We start from the raw sequence: 20702 nt of genomic DNA on the forward strand, positions 1-20702 counted from the left end.
AAAAAAACTACATTGACAGATCATGCAGCATAGGTAAACTGTTCAGTCGGTTGATTAGGAAGCAAAATTATAATGAAGCAAAAATAGATCAGTAGATTATAGCAATTAACGATGTAACTTTTTCAGGTACATTAATCAGTTCTTGGGGCCTAATATAAGGAATCATTTTGAGATTTATCTTTGGTTAAAGTGGGGGGGCGGGGGGGGGGATTGGCGGGGTGGGGATTGGCTGGGGGATTGGTAGAGGGATTGGCGGGGGGGATTGGCGGGGCGGGATTGGTGGGGCGGGATGGGGGGCTGATTGGCGGGGGGGGATTGGCGGGAGTCATTTTTACCTTGGGCGGTAAACCAACAGAGCAGATTGCCTGGCCATTATAGGAGCTGCCCGATTTTCATTTCCGTCCATTCCCATTACGCAGTATAGCCAATCTTCCACCAAAGTTACACTGGCCAAATGGGAGAACCCCCGAGGAAATTCCCAGCGTAAAAATTATGAAGGAGTCAGCACTCATTATGTCATGAAGGTATGAATTGTGCTCTGCCCTACGTCTGATCAGGATCATTCTCCCCATTGGAAAATACAAACTCAGGCATAGCTGTCGATGTAGTGTATGTGCCTTTAAGAGCCCCAGGTGTGCTGTAATGCCGGTAATGGCCACGCGGGCTATATAAGCCTGTACATTGCGTTATATCCGTTAGAACCCCCCCCCAGACTTTGCTTAGTAAAAACCTATTAACCAACTCCTGTCTCCAGTGTCTCTATCAACACACGGACACTACAGTGGCGACGAAGTGGAAACGGACTTACCTGCAATTCGGCAGCACCTCAAGGACATCAATTCCTCGGGCGTCCAGAAGACTCAAGAAAGTGAGAGAAGCTGTGGTTTCACCAGCTGGCCAAGCTGGTGGCAGGTACTGCGCTAATCCTTCCTGGGCATCAGGCTGGGGCTCCAGCGGCTGGCTCTACAGCTGAAACAGGCAGCGAATTCGGAGGCAAGCAATAACGGACGGGGAGGGAGCACTCGGGAGACGGCCGGCGCTGCAAGCAGGTCGGCATTCAGACCTGGAGAAAAAGTCTGGCGGGAACGAGTCTCCAACTGTAAATTTAAAAAAATTTAAAAAAAGAAAAAGAACGGAAACCGCGGGAAACAGCGTTGTCATCGGCAGCAGCGGCGGGAAAAGCGCGGGAAGCGCCATATCTTTTCTAAGATGCCCAAGTCTGGCAATATTGATGCTTTTGATAGCGGATTAGAGGATTGGACCACATATGTGGAAAGAGTAGAGGTATATTGCACTGCAAATGGAATAGAAGATGAAAAAAAAGCTTCCGTACTGCTGAACCTAATGGGCGCAAAGGCATACGGGCTGTTACGAAATTTAATCACTCCAGCCAAACCAAAGGACAAGAATTTTAAAGAAATTGTTGATACCCTGCAGGAGCACTTAAACCCAACACTGCTGCTGATTGCGGAACGATTCAAATTCTTCAAGAGAATTCAACACAAGAATGAAAGTAACGCTGATTACCTCACCGAATTAAGAAAGTTATCAAAGTACTGCCAATTCGGGGCAGGACTAGCAGATTATCTTCGAGACAAATTCGTCTGCGGTCTCTTAAGTGAAGGAACACAAAAAAGGCTGCTTTCTGAAAAAGATTTAACACTGGACAAGGCTTTCAGTATGGCTGTATCATACGAAGCTGCAGCAAGAGGAGCTGCAGAGATACAACAAAAGACACAGGACTTCAGCACCCATGAAATGACACAGGGTTTCGAAAGATGTTATCGCTGCGGCAGATCCACCCATAACCAAAGGGACTGTTGGTTCAAGGACAAAGCATACAGGAATGCAACACATATGGTTACCAACCAAACTCCCGCCATGATGTTCTTCAATAGAAACCTAAGATGCCGGCTGGATTTGGTCAAGCCCAACATCAGAAGGGACGTGGAGAACCGGCAGTTTCAAGGCATGAATGAAAGGCCAATTAGAACCTTCCAGATAGGTCAACAAGTTTTGGCCCGGGACTACCGTACCGAGAAATGGCAGCCTGGAACTATCTGCACACGACTAGGACCACTGATGTATACCGTGGACATCGGAGAAAGCATAATAAGGCGCCATGCTGACCAAATCATAGAGTCACCCGAAAAGGGACAACCTACACCACAACTCTATACGTCTAACGATGAAGTAGAGATACCCATATCTACCTCCGATCCGGTGATACTGGAACCCGATGAACCCGACACTGGCATTCAAACCGAATCAGCCTTGCCAAAAGAACCTCCTACACCACCAGAAACCACTACACCACCGAGGCGTTATCCGGACCGAGTCAGGAAGCCTCCTGAGAGACTGACTTATAATTAATTAACTACAGCAATGTGTATATTATTTTTCTTATAACATGTAATTAATAATGACTTAAAATATGATGTACTGGTTAGCTAAAGGGGGAGGAATTGTAGTGTATGTGCCTTTAAGAGCCCCAGGTGTGCTGTAATGCCGGTAATGGCCACTCGGGCTATATAAGCCTGTACATTGTGTTATATCCGTTAGAACCCCCCCCAGACTTTGCTTAGTAAAAACCTATGAACCAACTCCTGTCTCCAGTGTCTCTATCAACACACGGACACTACAGTTGAAGGAGTTAGAAGACAACAGTTGATACTTCTTTTCAATAAATTGCCTTTAGGAGCTCTATCTGTAGATGTATGCAAGTTACAAACAGAGAAAAATATAGCTGGGGGAGCTATAGACTGAACAAGGTGAAAGGTATGATAGAATCATTGAATCTTACAGCGCTGAAGGGGCCATTCGGCCCATCATGCCTGTGCCGACTCTATGAAAGAGCTGTCCAATTTAGTCCCACACCCAAGCTTCCTCCCCATAACCCTGCAAATTAGTCCTCTTCAAGTACATGTCCAACTGGAGGCAGAATTTTTATGAGAGACAGCAGAATGATAGATAAAAATGAACCAATACCATATCAACAGAAGGGGAAGAATGAGGTATGAAACCCTCTGTGCAAGCTAAAATTACATCAGTTGCTTCACTGGTTCAGATATAAGAAACAGCAAAATTAAAAGAATATAGTAAACACATTCTGGTTCAATCTCCACAAGCATTTGTTCAATTTGACCACCATAACTTCGGTGGAAGGTCCATGAAAAATTGAGTGCTTGCACAAACCCCAGTGAGCTTGCCATTCATTCATTTGGGCGACCTGTTCCTTTCATTTTATTCATAAAAATTGAACAAAGCATGCACAGTGCCAAGTACTTCATATTAACTGGCAGTTACATCAGATTAGAACTGAAATGATAGTGGGATCATCACCTCCATCACACCTGAATCAGCCACACCGCTGCTGTCAGTGTTCTACTGATAGTTGGTCAGCTTCACCTTCTGTCTGAAAATTAAGATCAGGTCTGACTCAAAGTAAACACATACCATAAATCTCCCCATAACAATGCACAATGAGTTCCTCACTGTCTGACTTCATTTACAAGGAGTTAATAAGCGAACATAAGAGCATAAGAAATAAGAGCAGGAGTCGGCCAATCGGCCCTTCAAGCCTGCTCCTCCATTCAATAAGATCATGGCTGATCTAAATAACAAGGTGTTTTTTCCCCTTTTTCTCTGCTTTCATGATTTACGTTTCAGATATTTCAGTCAATAGGAGGAATATTGAAAGAACTGCATTACCATCCACACCCAGGCCCCAGGGGCAAACAGATAGCTTTCTAACCCATTATTTTACCGTGTCTCTTTAAGCAGTATTTTTAAAACAATAGTTATTACTGAACTACAGAGCCAAAATGTTTGAACTAGTTCTGTGACCAACTGTAAAACTGGATAACCCCAGTATTTAGACCTATAAAAATCCAACATTTTAATCAAACCTGCTGATTCTAATGGCATTCAATATTTAATGATTTGAGCATCCTCTATCCATGGTGCCACAGTTGTTATTTTAGCAGGCACCAGCATCAGGATCAATTGTTGAGAAGTTAATTTCTCAGGCAGATTATGTCAAACTGTGCAGTGTTAATTGAATCTCTGGAGGCTTTTTATGTTAGTAATAAGTTGCATTCCTTCACTACATTGCGTCAATGTGGCAAAAGACTAACTTTCATGGGAGCAATTCATGTTGAAATAATAAGATTCAAATACTGTACTCATTGAAATCTGGAATAAAACAAACAAGGCTGAACCACAATAAATGTCAGAACCACAAAATGCAAGGCTGCAAATAAAGATAGTTTGTCATGGATATATTTATTGGGATTCATAATGGACTTAAATGCATAAATAGCCACTATGAGGGACCCAGCTTCAGTTAAACATACATGTAAAATTATGGGTTTTTTTCCCTCTGGTACAACTCGCACAGCAATTCAGTCATCCAGATTTATCCACATCTCAATGTTTTAAGGTGAGGCATCCCTGAATTAAACGCCCACAGGTTTTTTATGTTCAGTATTTTGTGAAAGAGGTAAACAGATGCAAAAGAACACATGCATATGTTACAAAAGAAGTCTAAAGTGATTTGCAGATGCATTGTGTACAACGATACACTGGGCCAATTCAATAACTGACTTTTCAGCAGAACTCTTTTTGATTGAACTATTCAGTTTATAAATAAAAATAGAATTGACATGGAGTCTATCATAACAAATTCTATTATATCCAATTAATTAGGATAGATGAAAAATTGCTTCCAACCAGAATTGCACATAACAAGAATTATATTACTAATGACTTTGCAAAATGGCAAGTTTGTGATTTCTAGCACTATTTTAAGCAAAACGCTCTTTATGGACTTTGTACTTGCAAAGTAATCATTAACTATGGTAAGTAACTGCTTATCACTGAACTAAAAACATCTATTAAACCAATTATTAAAGGTGGGAAGGGAATTCAAGTAATTTAAATATCCCTGCCATTTCCCAGTATTTTGAATCCTTAAATTTCCAGTGTAAATTCACCAATCCCATTCTCCAAGGGAGTGCAGGTTGGAAACAAGGTTACAAAACTTTAGCACTGATCCTCCAACCCGCACTCCACTTAGGTGCGGCTCTATGCTCAGACCACAGGATCGGCGAATTTACCCATACATCACAAGTGTCGTTCCCTCCATGCTGCGCGGCTGCCTGCCTGTCCCGCACAGCCCGGGACCGGCTTTTCAAATGTGAAATTTAACGCATGCGTGAAACTCTGAATGGGCCACGCAGCCCGTTAAAGGGACCGCGCACCCAAAACAAAATTAGGGGGAATGTTGATCACGAGGTAGGTTTGGTTGAAGGAGGCCCTTCAATCCATTTGACTCATCTTTTCTGAATGTGACCATCCAATCAGGTTTTATTAGTGCCTATTATAGAATGAGACAATGCATAGGTAGAGACAGTTTAAAAAAAACTCAACGGGAAACTGAAACTTCTGTAGTATTCCAAACAGAGGAAAAGTTTGCAGTTAGAATATTTTTGTGAAGAAAATAAGTTAAATAAGCCAACTAGTACAAGCCAGCTAGTACTTCTACAGGGAACTCTCGATTTACCAGCAAAATTCAGGAGTAGGTTCAGGTAAGTTTTACTTCATATTAGTGGCCGTTCCTGGATCTGTGGCTGTGTAACCGGGATTCCTGCACCTGTTGCTAAGCAACAGGGACGCCTGTATCTTGTGGTCGGGGTTCCTGCACCTGTTGCTAAGCAACAGGGACGCCTGGAACTTGTGGCCGGGGTTCCTGCACCTGTTGCTAAGCAACAGGGACGCCTGGATCGTGTGGCCGGGGTTCCTGCACCTGTTGCTAAGCAACAGGGAAGCCTGGCTCTGTTGCTGTGTACGGGGCTCTCGTACCTTTTACTATACCTCTCTGTAATCCGAACGTTTTGATAAAGCGGCACCACGCCGGTCCCATCGGTGCCGGATAAAAAAGAGTTCATGAATATGTTAAGGAAAGCAAGACCCAGGGGTGGTCGATCCCCTGAAACAGCAGCAGGTCGGATAGGGGTGCTGTTCTGAATGGCAGAGCGGAGAGTGGCACTAGTTTTTCTATTTAGATGCTCTTGAGTCTGCTAAAGATTTGTTTGCAGGATTATGGGGCACCATCTAGTTCCACAGTGGTTGTATAAATAATTTAACAAGTCAGATTCAGAAAACAGAGTGTACCATTACATGTCTACAATAGCACACATTTCGCCAGCAAGCTCCCCACAAATGCTGCCACAATCTTCCACTTAAAAGTGATAGAATGTTGGGTATACCTGTGCTAAAGTTATGACAGGTCCCTGTCCCACTGCACGTTTAGTGTAACTACATGTCATTGGTCTATATTCAGAGCTGTTTTTCAGTTCTCAGCTGTTTTTGAGGTTGTTGGTCACCTTTTTCTAGTTTTCCATTGGTATCAAGTCAAAGTGTAGAGATAAAAAAATAATCAAATGCTGGAAATCCAATTTAAAACAGAAAAATGCTAGAAATGTCACATCTAAAAGAAAAAGACAGATTAAAGTGCTGGCTGATGTACTGTGTATATATTGCTGAACTATAAGCCACAGCGTTCCTATATGACAAATTGGTTATGCCTTTAAGGGAAGGTGCTGAGGGTGGAAGGGAAATGGTAGAGACTCTCATGCATCTCCTGGCAACCAACTTAAAACAGGTTTTTGCAGACCATCAGGAGAGGGTTGCGTTGCTGCATGGGTTGGGAAGAGTTCCTTTTTGTCGCAGAACAACAATTTTCTTGTTTCAAGAATTTGTGACAGTTGTCCATAAATGTGTGCTTGACTGCCTTTTGTTACACGAATAAAATAATCTTACTTCTTGGTGCCAATATTTTAATCATGAAGCTACGCAAAGAAGCTTGAACAAGAATTAAAAATGCTGCCTTGTGCTTTAACACAATTGAATGTCGGGCCAAGCATTACCGTATCTCCCAGCCTTAACGTAATCCCATCCATCTCCACAAACGAGAACATCTGCCGGGTCGTGTCCCTCTTTATCTCTTCCTTCATGCGCAGTGGGGAAACCCGAGACCACACAACCACATATCCTATGGTACCGTTTATAGCTGGGCTCACATACGTGCACTTCAGATGGATGCTGGTGCCCACTAACTCTGGGGTAATCAGTGGTTTATCAGGCAGATCGGGAAGCCTAGCTGGAAAAAAAAATAAGCATTGGTGTTTCAAATGTAGTTACAAAACTCGCAAATTGGTTTTATATATATATGTTTACAGACTTAGCCCCACACAAATTTTCAGTTTTTCTAAAACAGCCAATGATGAACGTGCATAGTTGTTTAAAGTGAATGCACCACTATGACAAATGTCTCCATTTCACCAGCACCTCCCAAACCTGCCACCTCTACCAGCTAGAAGGACAAGGGCTGCAGGCGTATGGGAACACCACCACCTCCAAGTTCTCCTCCAAATCACACATTTTCCTGACTTGGAAATACATCGCCATTCCTTCATCGTCGCTGGGTCATATTCCTGAAACAGTACTGTGGGAGTACCTTCAACACTCGGACTGCAGCGGTTCAAGAAGGCGGTTCACCACCACCTTCTCGAGGACAATTAGGGATGGGCAATAAAGGCTGGCCTTGCCAGCAACGCCCACATCACATGAACGATTAAAAAACGGTGGTATGCTAATAGATTTGCAAGCTGTTCCAGCACTCCTCGAGCCCAAGTACCCACGAGACACCCAATCCTCCCCCAGCTACTTATTACACTTCCTAAACTATTCACTAACCCCCAACTAATCCTTAAAATACAAGCCCTATCCCAAACAACATTACCTCTCTCACTGTGACAAACCCCACGGATCCCTTATCTTATAAAACACTGTAGAAATTGGTATGCTTTGCTTCAAGTGTAAAACAGACGCAAAGTATACCAATTGAACAGTCAGACAGCCTGTGCCCAATCTGCGCCTGCCCCACTCAGGATTGATCAGCGGACCCTACGGGCAGGATTTTCATTGGGCCGTGGAGGCGGGATTGGAGGTGTGTGGGGGGTTAAAATCCTGAAATGGGGGGGCATGAACCCATCCCGCCCCCAACCCGCCTCCATGCCAGTTTCAAAGGAGACGGGTACCTGACCTGCACTGGGACCCGCCTCCCCAAGGCGGGAAGGGGATTAGTGCCAATTAACTGCCTGTTAACTATGCAGTTTTTAGCCTAATCCCTATTTTCATTGTTGAAATGTGGGATTCCCGACAGCTCCAAACCACACCAAGTTAGCGAGGCGGGCCGTCGAGATGAAGGGCTTGGAGGGGTCGAGATGTCCGGTGTTCAGGCGAGTGATGGGTGCATGAATGCGGAGGTAAGTGTGTTTGGTGTGTGTAAAGTGTTTAAAGAAGTTGTACTTACATTTACATACTGAAATAAAGAATAGATTTGCCTTTCTAATCTAGGCTTTATTAACTTAAAAATCCTGTAGCACATCTTCAACACCCAGTCCCAACTAAAGGCTGGAAAGAACTGAATTTAAGATGGCCACCACAAATCACATGACATCAACTACCAATGAGATTACAGCATATATCCCAAGACAGGAAACAAACAACCAATCACAATACTTCATACTAAACATAGAGAATAATCACCACATTCACCCCTCCTTTTAAAATATACTCCAACCAAAATAACCTTTACAATTTATAATTAATTATTTACAACTAAAACTATGCACAGACAAAATAAAACTATTCAACATGGCACAATACTAAGTGAGCAACAACAAATAGTAACATTGCACATAAGTATTAAGTATCTCTCAACTAAAACAATATAATATAATATTTCAACAATTTAAAAACATTACTATCAATTTAAAAGTCCATTTTCAATCGGTCGACCGGATATCTTGTTCGTGTCAACCTTCTTAACCTTGGTGAAATTCCTTGCCCTCCCACACCAGGAGACACAGAAGTATCTTCTGCAGGAAGGCTATCCATATCCCGATTTTCAACGGTTTCCGGATTAGAAATCCCATCAGGGGGTAAACTGGGACGGTCATGAACATCCATCGAGGGCTGACTAATAGAAGTATAATTATCTGCAGTCGGATTGGAAATATTCGTAGTATCTGTAACAGCATCCACATTATCTGAATCATGACTATTGTTAATATCCTCAGAAGAGGGCTGGCCACCACAAGGAGCCAAGTCTTTAATTGAAACGGTACTTTCTTTCCCATCTTGGAATCGAATATGAGCATATTGGGAATTTGCCTCCAACAGCTCCACCTCCTCCACTAAAGGATCATATTTTGACAATCTAACATGGCGTCGAAGCAGCACAGGTCCCTGCATAGTAAGCCATGAAGGTACCGAATATCCCGTAGTAGATCTCCGCAGATAGTTAAAGAGCCTTTCATGGGGGGTCACATTAGTAGCCATTGAAAGCAATGATCTAATGGAATGCAGGGCATCAGGCAGTACCATTTCCCACTGTGTATTCTTAAGGTTCCGGGATGTCAAAGCCAACATAACTGCCTTCCAGATCACCCCATTGTATCGTTCGCACTGTCCATTACCCTGGGGATTATACGGGGTAGTTCTGCTAGTAGAAATTCCCCGACTCTGAAGGTATTCCTTCAACTGGGAAGACATAAAAGAACTTCCCTGATCCGAATGGATATACGCAGGCATCCCAAAGATGACAAAAAGTTGAGTCAGACATTTGATAACTGTAGCAGCTGATACATCTGCGCAAGGAAAAGCAAAAGGGAACCTTGAAAACTCATCCACAACAGTAAATATATATCGGTTTTGAGTAGTTGAAGGAAGACGCCCCTTGAAATCGACGCTCAAACGTTCAAAAGGAGAAGCAGCCTTTATAAGATGAGCTCATTGAGGCTTAAAGAAATTCGGTTTACACCGAGCACAGATAGAACATGATGAAGTCATCCACTTGACATCTTCAACTGAAAAGGGCAAATTCTTACTGCGTACGAAGTGTATCATCCTCGTAACCCGAGGATGGCATAAGGCATTGTGAAGATTAATAAGCGTATCTCCGTGAATCACAGAACAATAAGCCCTCGCCAGCGCATCAGCAGCAACGTTATCCTTCCCCGGACGATAAACTGTATCAAAATGGTAACATGCCAACTCAATCCTCCACCTCATTATTTTATCATTCTTAATCTTTCCAAAATGTTTGACATCAAACATAAAGGACACAGACTTTTGATCAGTTACCAACGTAAAATGTCGCCCCGATAAATAATGTCTCCATTTACGCAGTGCTTCTACTATTGCATACGCCTCTTTCTCTATTGAAGAATGCCTTTTTTCACTATTGTTCAAGGTACGTGAGAAAAAGGCCACAGGTCTTCCATTTTGGTTCAGAGTAGCCCCAATTGCAAAATCAGAAGCGTCCGTCTCAATCACAAAAGGAACCTGCTCATCAATAGAATGCACAACTGCTCCAAGGATATCCTTTTTAAAATTATCAAAACACGTCCTGGCCTCCCATGATAGAGGATATGTCGTAACCCGAATAAGAGGCCGGATCTTGTGTGAAAAATTTGCAATCCAATTAGAATAGTAAGAAAACAGTCCAACAACTCGTTGCAAAGCCTTAGAATTAGTAGGACAAGGTAAATCAATCAATGGTCGCAGACGTTCTGGGTCTGGTTTAATCTTGTTTCCCGAGATAATGTACCCCAGTAGATTTACCTCAGTGGTCGAAAAGGTACACTTCTCTTTATTGAAAGTTAAACCAACGTTTTCCACAGCTTGAAGGAATCTTTCTAAATTAGAATCATGCTCCACCCTTGATTTGCCACACACCGTGATGTCATCTAAGTATGAAAAGGTGTCAGAGAGTTATCACTTATAAAAGCATCCATTGCCCGTTGAAAACAAGCAACACCATTAGTAACACCAAATGGTATTCGGCAAAACTGATACAGCTTTCCACCAGCCTCAAAGGCCGTATATGGTTGATCCTTCTTAACAATAGGAATCTGATGATAAGCACTCTTTAGGTCAATAGTGCTAAAAACCTTATACTGAGATACTTTATTGATAAGCTCATCAATCTTAGGCAAAGGGTACGCATCTAATTGAGTATACCTATTAATAGTTTGGGAATAGTCTATCACCATTCGTTTCTTATGTCTCTCGTTAGTCGTGACAACTACCTGTGCCCGCCAAGGCGAACAACTAGGTTCAATGATTCCTTCCAATAAGAGACGTTGAACTTCAGAATTAATAAATTCTCTATCCTGACTGCTATACCTTCTTGACTTGGTAGCAATTGGCTTACAATCCGGCATCAAATTGGAAAAAAGTGATAATGGAGAAATGGATAGAGGTTAATCCACAAATAGATAAAGGTGGCTTAGTCCCGCCAAATGAAAGACTGAGAGACTCGTGTAACTGAAGCACATCATGACCAATCAAAATATCCGCACAGAGATTAGGCAAAACAGATAGGCGTATATCAGTATACGTATTACCTAGAAGAATCAATTTCACAAGGCAACAACCAGCTACTTGTGAAGTGAGAGTCGTCTGAGCCATACACACCTGACAGGAAACAGGCGAAATTTTCAAATGCTTCTCCTTTGCAAACTGAAGACTTATAAAACTCTCGGTACTGCCCGTATCTATAAGGGCCTTCACTTCCAACCCATTAACTTGGGCCGTAACTATAGCTTTGTTTAGGCCATGAGCAAATGCAGCAGAAATTGATGCAATAAACGCCCTATCTAAAGGCTGAATAGTCACAGAGGAGGTAATTGAACCTGATGATTTACACACACGTGCGTAATGACCTCTCTTGCCGCATTTACTACACACAGCCTCCCGAGCAGGACACTTCAGACGAGGGTGCCGGACGTTCCCACAAAAATAACACTTCTGAATCCTAGAGGCAACAGCCGCTGAAGTAGAAACTGTTTCAGAATCTAATAAACCACTCCTATTAAGTCCACATAATTCCTTTTCATCCGGAACTGCTGAAACCACAGTCACAGGCCGATTAAAAAGAGCATAAGAATCCGAACTTCTCTGAGCCACATCCAATGTAGAAGCTTGCTCAAAAGCACTCTTAAGATCCAAAGTCTTATTTTCTAACAACCGCTGACGAATTGATCTAGACAGTAATCCATTAATAAAAGCATCCCGTACCGATTCTTCCTTATATTCTTCAGCCGTCACGGCCTTATAATTACAGTTAACACTAAGGCACCGAAGTGCTTATAAATAAGTATCCAAAGATTCTCCCACCTGCTGCCTACGGGCAGATAGAAGGTGACGTGCAAATATCTCATTCTTTGGTTTAACAAAAATCTTTTCCAATGTAGAAATAGCCACTTCGTAAGTTTTACAGTCCAAAATATATTTATACACATCCGGAGCAATGTAGTTGATCAGCATATTCAGCTTATTTAGAGACTCTTGATCCAACACGCCCAAAAAGTTTTAAAATGTACAATACCAATGTTTCCATTTATCATCCACTCCTGCAGAATTAGGGTCAGCATTGAATCGTTCTGGTTGAAGATATCGCTCCATTCTGACATAAAGTTAATAAATTGAAATAAAGAATAGATTTGCCTTTCTAATCTAGGCTTTATTAACTTAAAAATCCTGTAGCACATCTTCAACACCCAGTCCCAACTAAAGGCTGGAAAGAACTGAATTTAAGATGGCCACCACAAATCACATGACATCAACTACCAATGAGATTACAGCATATATCCCAAGGCAGGAAACAAACAACCAATCACAATACTTCTTACTAAACATAGAGAATAATCACCACACATACCTTTACAGCCTTCCTTCCCTCAGGTCTCGGGAGTCCCTCATCTCACCGGCACAGAAAGCAGAATGGCCGTGATCTGTCAAAAGTTCCAGCATTCAGCTTTCTGTTCCGGGGAGATCTCTAAATCATCCTGACAGGAAGGAATTAACTTGGAGTACAGATTGTCAGTATTTGACAGCTTCAAACAGCTGAGAAACGCTGATATTTCATCTGTCAAAAGGTCTTGACAGATGAAATATCAATCTGTGATGTCACCTGTTGCCGGGTGGCCCTTAATTGGCCTGCTGAGCCCTCTGGGCGGGTTCAACAAGGTCAATCAAGTCAAAATCGCGTGGGTTGGCTACAACTCGATGGAGACGGGACTACAACCTCAAAAGTTGTAGTCCCGCCTCCTACACGCTGCCTCAATGAAAATCCAGCCCTACAACTTTAATTTAAAAAAAACCTTTCTGTGCAGCCAAGAGGAGCAGGACTGCTCCCTCCGACTCCATAGTTCTTGCAGTCGCTACCCCCCCCCCTGCCCCACCCCTCTCCTATTGCCAGATCCAACCCACCACCCTCTCCCCTGGAACGTAGCTGAAGGTCGCTGTCAGTGACTTTTCTCGTGGGGCGAGCTGCCTGTGGCGGCGAGACAAGCGCCAGCAGCTCGCCCCGATTATGTAGATGAGGCCCGAGGACCAATTACTGCCGATCCTCGGGCCTCTTGGGTTGGACGCGCGCTGCCTCCACAAACAGACCCAGACCAAAATCTACCCTCGTATTCCCCAACTTCCCTTAAGCAGTACCACACAAGGTTAGCAAGTGGTGATTAAGTACTAAACTCATACTGCCCTTTAAGTTCCAAATGTAACTTAATTCTACAGTGAGCTGCAGAACCAACATGAGATTTTAGTTAAGTTACTCGATGTAACTTAAGGAAAAAAATTTAATACAGTCTCAAATTTATCGCTGGTCATTTAAAGAGATAAAAATGTAACTGCTTCCAATTTTATGCAAGCATGCTGTAATTGTGTCATTTTTTTGTATGTGTTCTAGATGTACCACTGTACTATATTTATTGCCTGTGGTACCAAAGTAGAATAGCACATCCTGTTGTAATTTGTTGATAGTGGCTGACAATAAATATAAAAATTTATTTAAATTTTATCTGTAGCCTAATGGAGCTATGAAAGTATTAGACTGAGACCATTCGCTCCACAATGCGATTCAGTCAGTAGCACTTCATCTAAGCTGTGGGTGAGGTGAGTGAGAATAACTCTTACACCCAGGAGAAAGCGCTACTGATGTGCAGTTGCATGCATGCAGAGAGCTCCACTATCGGCAGGTAAGTTTGAAATGTTTTGTAGAGCCCATTGGGTTTCCTCAATTTTTTCCAAACATTAAATGAAGAAGCTCAACAAACTAATAAAGTACCCAGCAAGTCTAACGATCCCCATGTAATGTCGAGGCAGTCTCAAACCACAGCGTACTGGAGTTAGATTGGGGCCTGATGCCAGAGTTATTGCAGTCTTCTTCTTCTTAGGCAGTCCCTCGGGATGGAGGATAACTTGTAAAGCAGAAGTATCAGCATAACTGGAGTTGGCCTCATTATTTTTAATTAAAAAATTATTTTCACTCTTTGAAAACAAACCATCTTAACTTGTTACACTGCAATTATAAGAAATAAAGAGCCTTTGGGTATACAGTGCCTTACCAAATCCTCAGGATATCCCAAGGCACCTTACAGCCAATTAATTCCTTTTGAATTGATTAGTCATAGAGTCATAGAGTTATACAACACAGAAAGAGGCCCTTCGTCCCATTGTGTCCGCGCCGGTCACCAAGCCCTGTCTATTCTAATTCCATTTTCCAGCACTTGGTCCGTAGCCTTGTATGTTATGGCATTTCAAGTGCTCATCTAAATGCTTCTTGAATGTTGTGAGGGTTCCTGCCTCTACCACCCTTTCAGGCAGTGAGTTCCAAATTCCAACCACCCTCTGGGTGAAAAAGTTTTTCCTCAAATCCCCTCTAAATCTCCTGCCCCTTACCTTGAAATTATGCCCCCTGATTATTGACCCCTCTACTAAGGGGAAAAGTTCCTTTCTATCTACCCTACCTATGCCCCTTGTAATTTTGTACACCTCAATCAGGTCCGCCCTCAGCCTTCTCTGCTCTAAGGAAAACAACCCCAGCCTGTCCAGTCTCTCTTCATAGCTGAAACGCTCCAACCCAGGTAACATCCTGGTGAATCTCCTCTGCACCCTCCCCAATGCAATCACATCCTTCCTATAGTGTGGCGACCAGAACTGCACACAGTATTCCAGCTGTGGCCTAACTAGCGTTTTGTACAGCTCCATCACAGCCTCCCTGCTCTTATATTTTATGCCTTGGCTAATGAAAGCAAGTATCCCATATGCCTTCTTAACTACCTGTCCTGCTGCCTTCAGGGATCTATGTACATGCACACCAAGGTCCCTCTGATCCTCTGTCCTTCCTAGGGTCCTACCATTCATTGTGTATTCCCTTGCCTTGTTAGTCCTCCCAAAATGCATCACCTCACACTTTTCAGGGTTAAATTCCATTTGCCACTGTTCTGCCCATCTGACCAACCCGTCTATATCGTCCTGTAGACTGAGGGTTCCCTCCTCGCTATTTACCACTCCACCAATTTTCATGTCATCTGCGAACTTACTGATCATACCTCCTACATTCATATCTAAATCATTAATGTACACTACAAACAACAAGGGACCCAGCACCGATCCCTGCAATACACCACTGGACACAGGCTTCCAGTCACAAAAAGAACCTTCGACCATCACCCTGTGCCTCCTGCCACTAAGCCAAATTTGGATCCAATGTGCCAAATTGCCCTGGATCCCATGGGCTCTTACCTTCTTGACCAGCCTCCCATGCAGGACTTTGTCAAAAGCCTTATCAAAGTTCATGTAGACTACATCAACTGCACTACCCTCATCCACACACCTAGTCACCCCCTCGAAAAATTCAATCAAATTGGTTAGACATGATCTCCCCCTGACAAAGCCATGCTGACTATCCTTGATTAATCCTTGCCTCACCATGTGGAGATTAATTTTGTCCCTCAGAATTTTTTCCAATAATTTCCCTACCACTGATGTTAGGCTCACTGGCCTATAATTCCCTGGTTTATCCCTACTACCCTTCTTGAATAATGGTACTACGTTAGCTATCCTCCAGTCCTCTGACACCTCCCCTGTGGCCAGAGAGGTTCTGAAAATTTGTGTCAGAGCCCCTGCAATCTCCTCCCTTGCCTCACACAGCAGCCTGGGATACATCTCGTCTGGGCCTGGGGACTTATCCACTTTTAAGCCCGCTTAAACCGCTAGTACCTCCTCCCTCTCAATGCTAATTTGTTCAAGTATATCACAATCCCCCTGCCTGATTTCTATGCCTACATCGTCCTTCTCCATAGTGATCACAGATGCAAAATATTCATTTAAAACCTCATCTACATCTTCTGGCTCTACCACTTGCCACTTTGGTCCCTAATGGGCACTACTCTTTCCCTGGTTATCCTCTTGCCCTTAATTATATAAATAAAAAGGATCGTGGTGTCTGTCTGTCTGTCTGTATGTCCGGGCTTCACTCAAAAGTTATAGAGCGTACCTACACATATGTTATATCAAAAGAAAGCTTATGATTAGGGGAGTGTCATAGGCATATTTACTTTTTGGTCAGACACAAATTGTTCGGACACTATACAAACAACGTTCAAAAAACGGACAAAATCCGCTCATTAGCGGTTGACCAATCCTACGGCTCATTAGCGTTGAGTGACGTGAAGGTTGACCAATCCTACGGGGGGAGCGCGCTGCATCACGGGGGGTGTTTCATGGCGTGTGTGGGCGGGGCATAATCCTTCAACCTACCGTTAGTGCGGGAGCGCGAAAAACCAGAGACCGGAGCGGCAGGGGTCCATCGGGCCGGGCCTGAGGCACTCTTTCCCCCCCTCTCTCCAGGCTAATCCCAAAATAAATCCAGCAGCGGAGCGGCGTCGGAGGCCCGCAGCGGGAGCTCATCAGGGCTCACTTGGGCCGGCCTGAGGCGCTAGGCCGCGCACGGGGGCTTGGGTCAGAGCAGGAGCTCAGCTGAGGTCAGTCGGGCCGGGCTTGAGGCGCTAGGCTGCGCACGGGGGCTCGGGTCAGAGCGGGAGCTCAGCTGAGGTCAGTCGGGCCGGGCTTGAGGCGCTAGGCTGCGCACGGGGGCTCGGGTCGGAGCGGGAGCTCAGCTGAGGTCAGTCGGGCCGGGCCTGAGGCGCTAGGCCGTGCACGGGGGCTCGGGCCGGAGCGGGAACTCAGCTGAGGTGAGTCGGGCTGGGCCTGAGGCCCTAGAGAGGGAGAGGGGAGGGAGGGAGAGAAAGGAAAGGAGGGAGAGACAGGGGGAGGGAGAGAGAGAGGGGGAGGGAGAGACAGGGGGAGGGAGAGAGAGAGGGGGAGGGAGGGAGAGAGGGAGGGAGAGGAGAGGGGGAGAGGGAGAGGGGAGGGAGGGAGAGAGAGGGAGGGAGAGAGAGCGGGGAGGGAGGGGGAGAGGGGAGAGAGAGGGAGAGAGAGGGGAGAGAGAGTGGGGAGAGAGAGAGGGAGGGAGAGGGTGAGGGAGGGAAAGAGTGAGGGGGTGGGAGAGGGAGGGAGAGGAGCGCGGGGAGGGAGCCTCCGTCTCCTCACACAACACACACACAGCCCGAGCGATGAGAACCTCTGGCTTCACCTACATCACCAACAAAAAATGTTCAAAAATCCGCTCATTAGCGGTTGGCCAATCATACGGGGGAATCCGCTCATTAGCATTGAGTGACGTGAAGGTTGACCAATCCTACGGGGGGAGCGCGCTGCGTCACAGGGGACGTGTCATGGCGTGTGTGGGCGGGGCCTAATCCTTCAAACTGCCGTTAGTGCGGCAACGGGAAAAGCAAGCTGCGGCCATTGTTAGTTTGGGCGTGTTGCTAACTCTGCCTCTGTCCGACCATGGGCCCCAGTCGCACCCTCACCCTCCTCCTCCTCCTTCTCTCCGCTTTCTCCCCTCTCTCCTGTCACCCCGGTCTCTCCGCTCTGCAGGATGTCATAGAGTCATAGATTTATACAGCACGGAAAGAGGCCCTTCGGCCCATCGCGTCCGCGCCGGCCATCAAGCCCTGTCTAATCTAATCCCATTTTCCAGCATTTGGTCCGTAGCCTTGTATGCTATGGCATTTCAAGTGCTCATCCAAATGCTTCTTGAATGTTGTGAGGGTTCCTGCCTCTACCACCCTTTCAGGCAGTGAGTTCCAGATTCCAACCACCCTCTGGGTGAAAAAGTTCTTCCTCAAATCCCCTCTAAACCTCCTGCCCCTTATCTTGAATCTATGCCCCCTTGTCATTGACCCCTCTACTAAGGGAAAAAGTTCCTTTCTATCTACCCTATCTATGCCCCTCATAATTTTGTACACCTCAATCAGGTCCCCCCTCAGCCTTCTCTGCTCCAAGGAAAACAACCCCAGCCTGTCCAGTCTTTCTTCATAGCTGAAGCGCTCCAGCCCAGGTAACATCCTGGTGAATCTTCTCTGCACCCTCTCCAAAGCAATCACATCCTTCCTATAGTGTGGCGACCAGAACTGCACACAGTATTCCAGCTGTGGCCTAACCAGCGTTTTGTACAGCTCCATCACAACCTCCCTGCTCTTATATTTTATGCCTCGGCTAATGAAGGCAAGTATCCCATATGCCTTTTTAACCACCTTATCCACCTGTTCTGCTGCCTTCAGGGATCTATGTACATGCACACCAAGGTCCCTCTGATCCCCTGTCTTACCTAGGGTCTTACCATTCATTGTGTATTCCCTTGCCTTGTTAGTCCCTCCAAAATGCATCACCTCACACTTTTCAGGGTTAAATTCCATTTGCCACTGTTCCACCCATCTGACCAACCCATCTATATCGTCCTGTAGACTGAGGCTACCCTCCTCGTTATTTACCACCCCACCAATTTTCGTGTCATCTGCGAACTTACTGATCATACCTTTTACATTCACATCCAAATCATTAATGTAGACCACAAACAGCAAGGGACCCAGCACCGATCCCTGCGGCACCCCACTGGACACAGGCTTCCAGTCACAAAAACAACCTTCCACCATCACCCTCTGCCTTCTGCCACTAAGCCAGTTTTGGATCCAATGTGCCAAGGCACCCTGGATCCCATGGGCTCTTACCTTCTTGACCAGTCTCCTATGCGGGACTTTATTGAAAGCCTTACTGAAATCCATGTATACCACATCCACTGCACTACCCTCATCCACACACCTAGTCACCCCCTCGAAAAATTCAATCAAATTAGTCAGACATGATCTTCCCTTGACAAAGCCATGCTGACTATCCCTGATTAATCCTTGCCTCTCCAAGTGGAGACTAATTCTGTCCCTCAGAATTTTTTCCAATAATTTCCCTACCACTGATGTTAGGCTCACTGGCCTGTAATTCCCTGGTTTATCCCTACTACCCTTCTTGAATAATGGTACTACGTTAGCTGTTCTCCAGTCCTCTGGCACATCCCCCGTGGCCAGAGAGGTTCTGAAAATTTGTGTCAGAGCCCCTGCAATCTCCTCCTTTGCCTCACACAGCAGCCTGGGATACATCTCGTCCGGGCCTGGGGATTTATCCACTTTTAAGCCTGCTAAAACCGCCAGTACCTCCTCCCTCTCGATGCTAATATGTTCAAGTATATCACAGTCCCCCTGCCCGATTTCTATGTCTGCATCGTCCTTCTCCATGGTGAACACAGATGCAAAAAATTTATTTAAAACCCCACCTACATCTTCTGGCTCCACACACAGATTGCCACTTTGGTCCCTAATGGGCCCTACTCTTTCCCTAGTTATCCTCTACCCTTAATTTACTTATAAAACACCTTAGGATTTTCCTTTATTTTGCTCGCCAGTGTTATTTCATGGCCCCTCCTCGCTCTTCTAATTTCTTTTTTAAGTATCCCCCTGCACTTTTTATACTCCTCTAGGGCTTCCTCTGTCTTTAGTCCTTTGTATCTGCCAAAAGCCCTCCTTTTTTTCCCAATCCATTCTCGTATATCCCTTGACATCCAAGGTTCCCTGGGCTTGCTGGTCCCACCCTTGAACTTTAAAGGAACATGTTGCCATTGTACTCTCTCAATTTCCCTTCTGAAAGACTCCCATTGCTCCGATGTGGATTTTCCTACAAGAAGCTGATCCCAGTCCACTTTGGCCAGATCCTGCCGTATCATGTTAAAATCGGCCTTCCCCCAATTTAGAACCTTTATTTCCGGTCCATCTCTGTCCTTTTCCATGACTACCTTAAATCTCACCGAATTATGGTCACTGTCACCAACGTGCTCACCTACTAACACTTCTTCCACTTGCCCGGCCACATTCCCTAGAATTAGGTCCAGTACCGCCCCCTCTCTTGTAGGACATGCTGGCTCAAAAAGCTCTCCTGGATGCACTTTAAGAATTCTGCATCCTCTAAGCCTTTCACACTCTGACTATCCCAGTTAATATTGGTGAAGTTGAAATCACCCACTATTATTACCCTATTATTTGCACATTTCTCTGAGATTTGCCTACATATCTGTTCCTCTATCTCCCCGACTGTTTGGGGGCCTATAGTACACTCCCAGCAATATTGCGACACCCCCCTCTGTCTCACCTGAAGATTCTATACCCTGGAATATTGAGCTGCCAGTCCTGCCCCTCCCTCAACCATGCCTCTGTGATAGCAACAATATCATACTCCCATGTGTTCATCAATACCTTCAATTCATCTGCCTTACTCGTAAGACTCCTTGCATTAAAATAAATGCCATCCAGCCTTGCCATACACCCTTGTGCCATTACATATTTGCTCTGCCTTCCAGACTGACTTGTTATTCCTCTATATTTAGCTGTGCA

General features: G+C 44.9%; 1 protein-coding gene across 1 annotated transcript in view; it reads right to left on the reverse strand.

The window, feature by feature from the left end:
* LOC147120554 (von Willebrand factor D and EGF domain-containing protein) overlaps positions 1-20702 on the reverse strand; it is a 403257-nt gene that overhangs the window by 255977 nt on the left and 126578 nt on the right. The window contains exon 5 of the mRNA XM_085986654.1: positions 6930-7162. Coding sequence (XP_085842780.1) covers positions 6930-7162 — 233 coding nt within the window. The remainder of the gene's footprint in view (positions 1-6929; positions 7163-20702) is intronic.

The sequence above is a fragment of the Somniosus microcephalus genome, chromosome 4 (genome assembly GCF_052327205.1).
Source record: "Somniosus microcephalus isolate GS21.2 chromosome 4, FLI_Smic_1.0, whole genome shotgun sequence".
Classification (NCBI taxonomy): Eukaryota; Metazoa; Chordata; class Chondrichthyes; order Squaliformes; family Somniosidae; genus Somniosus; species Somniosus microcephalus.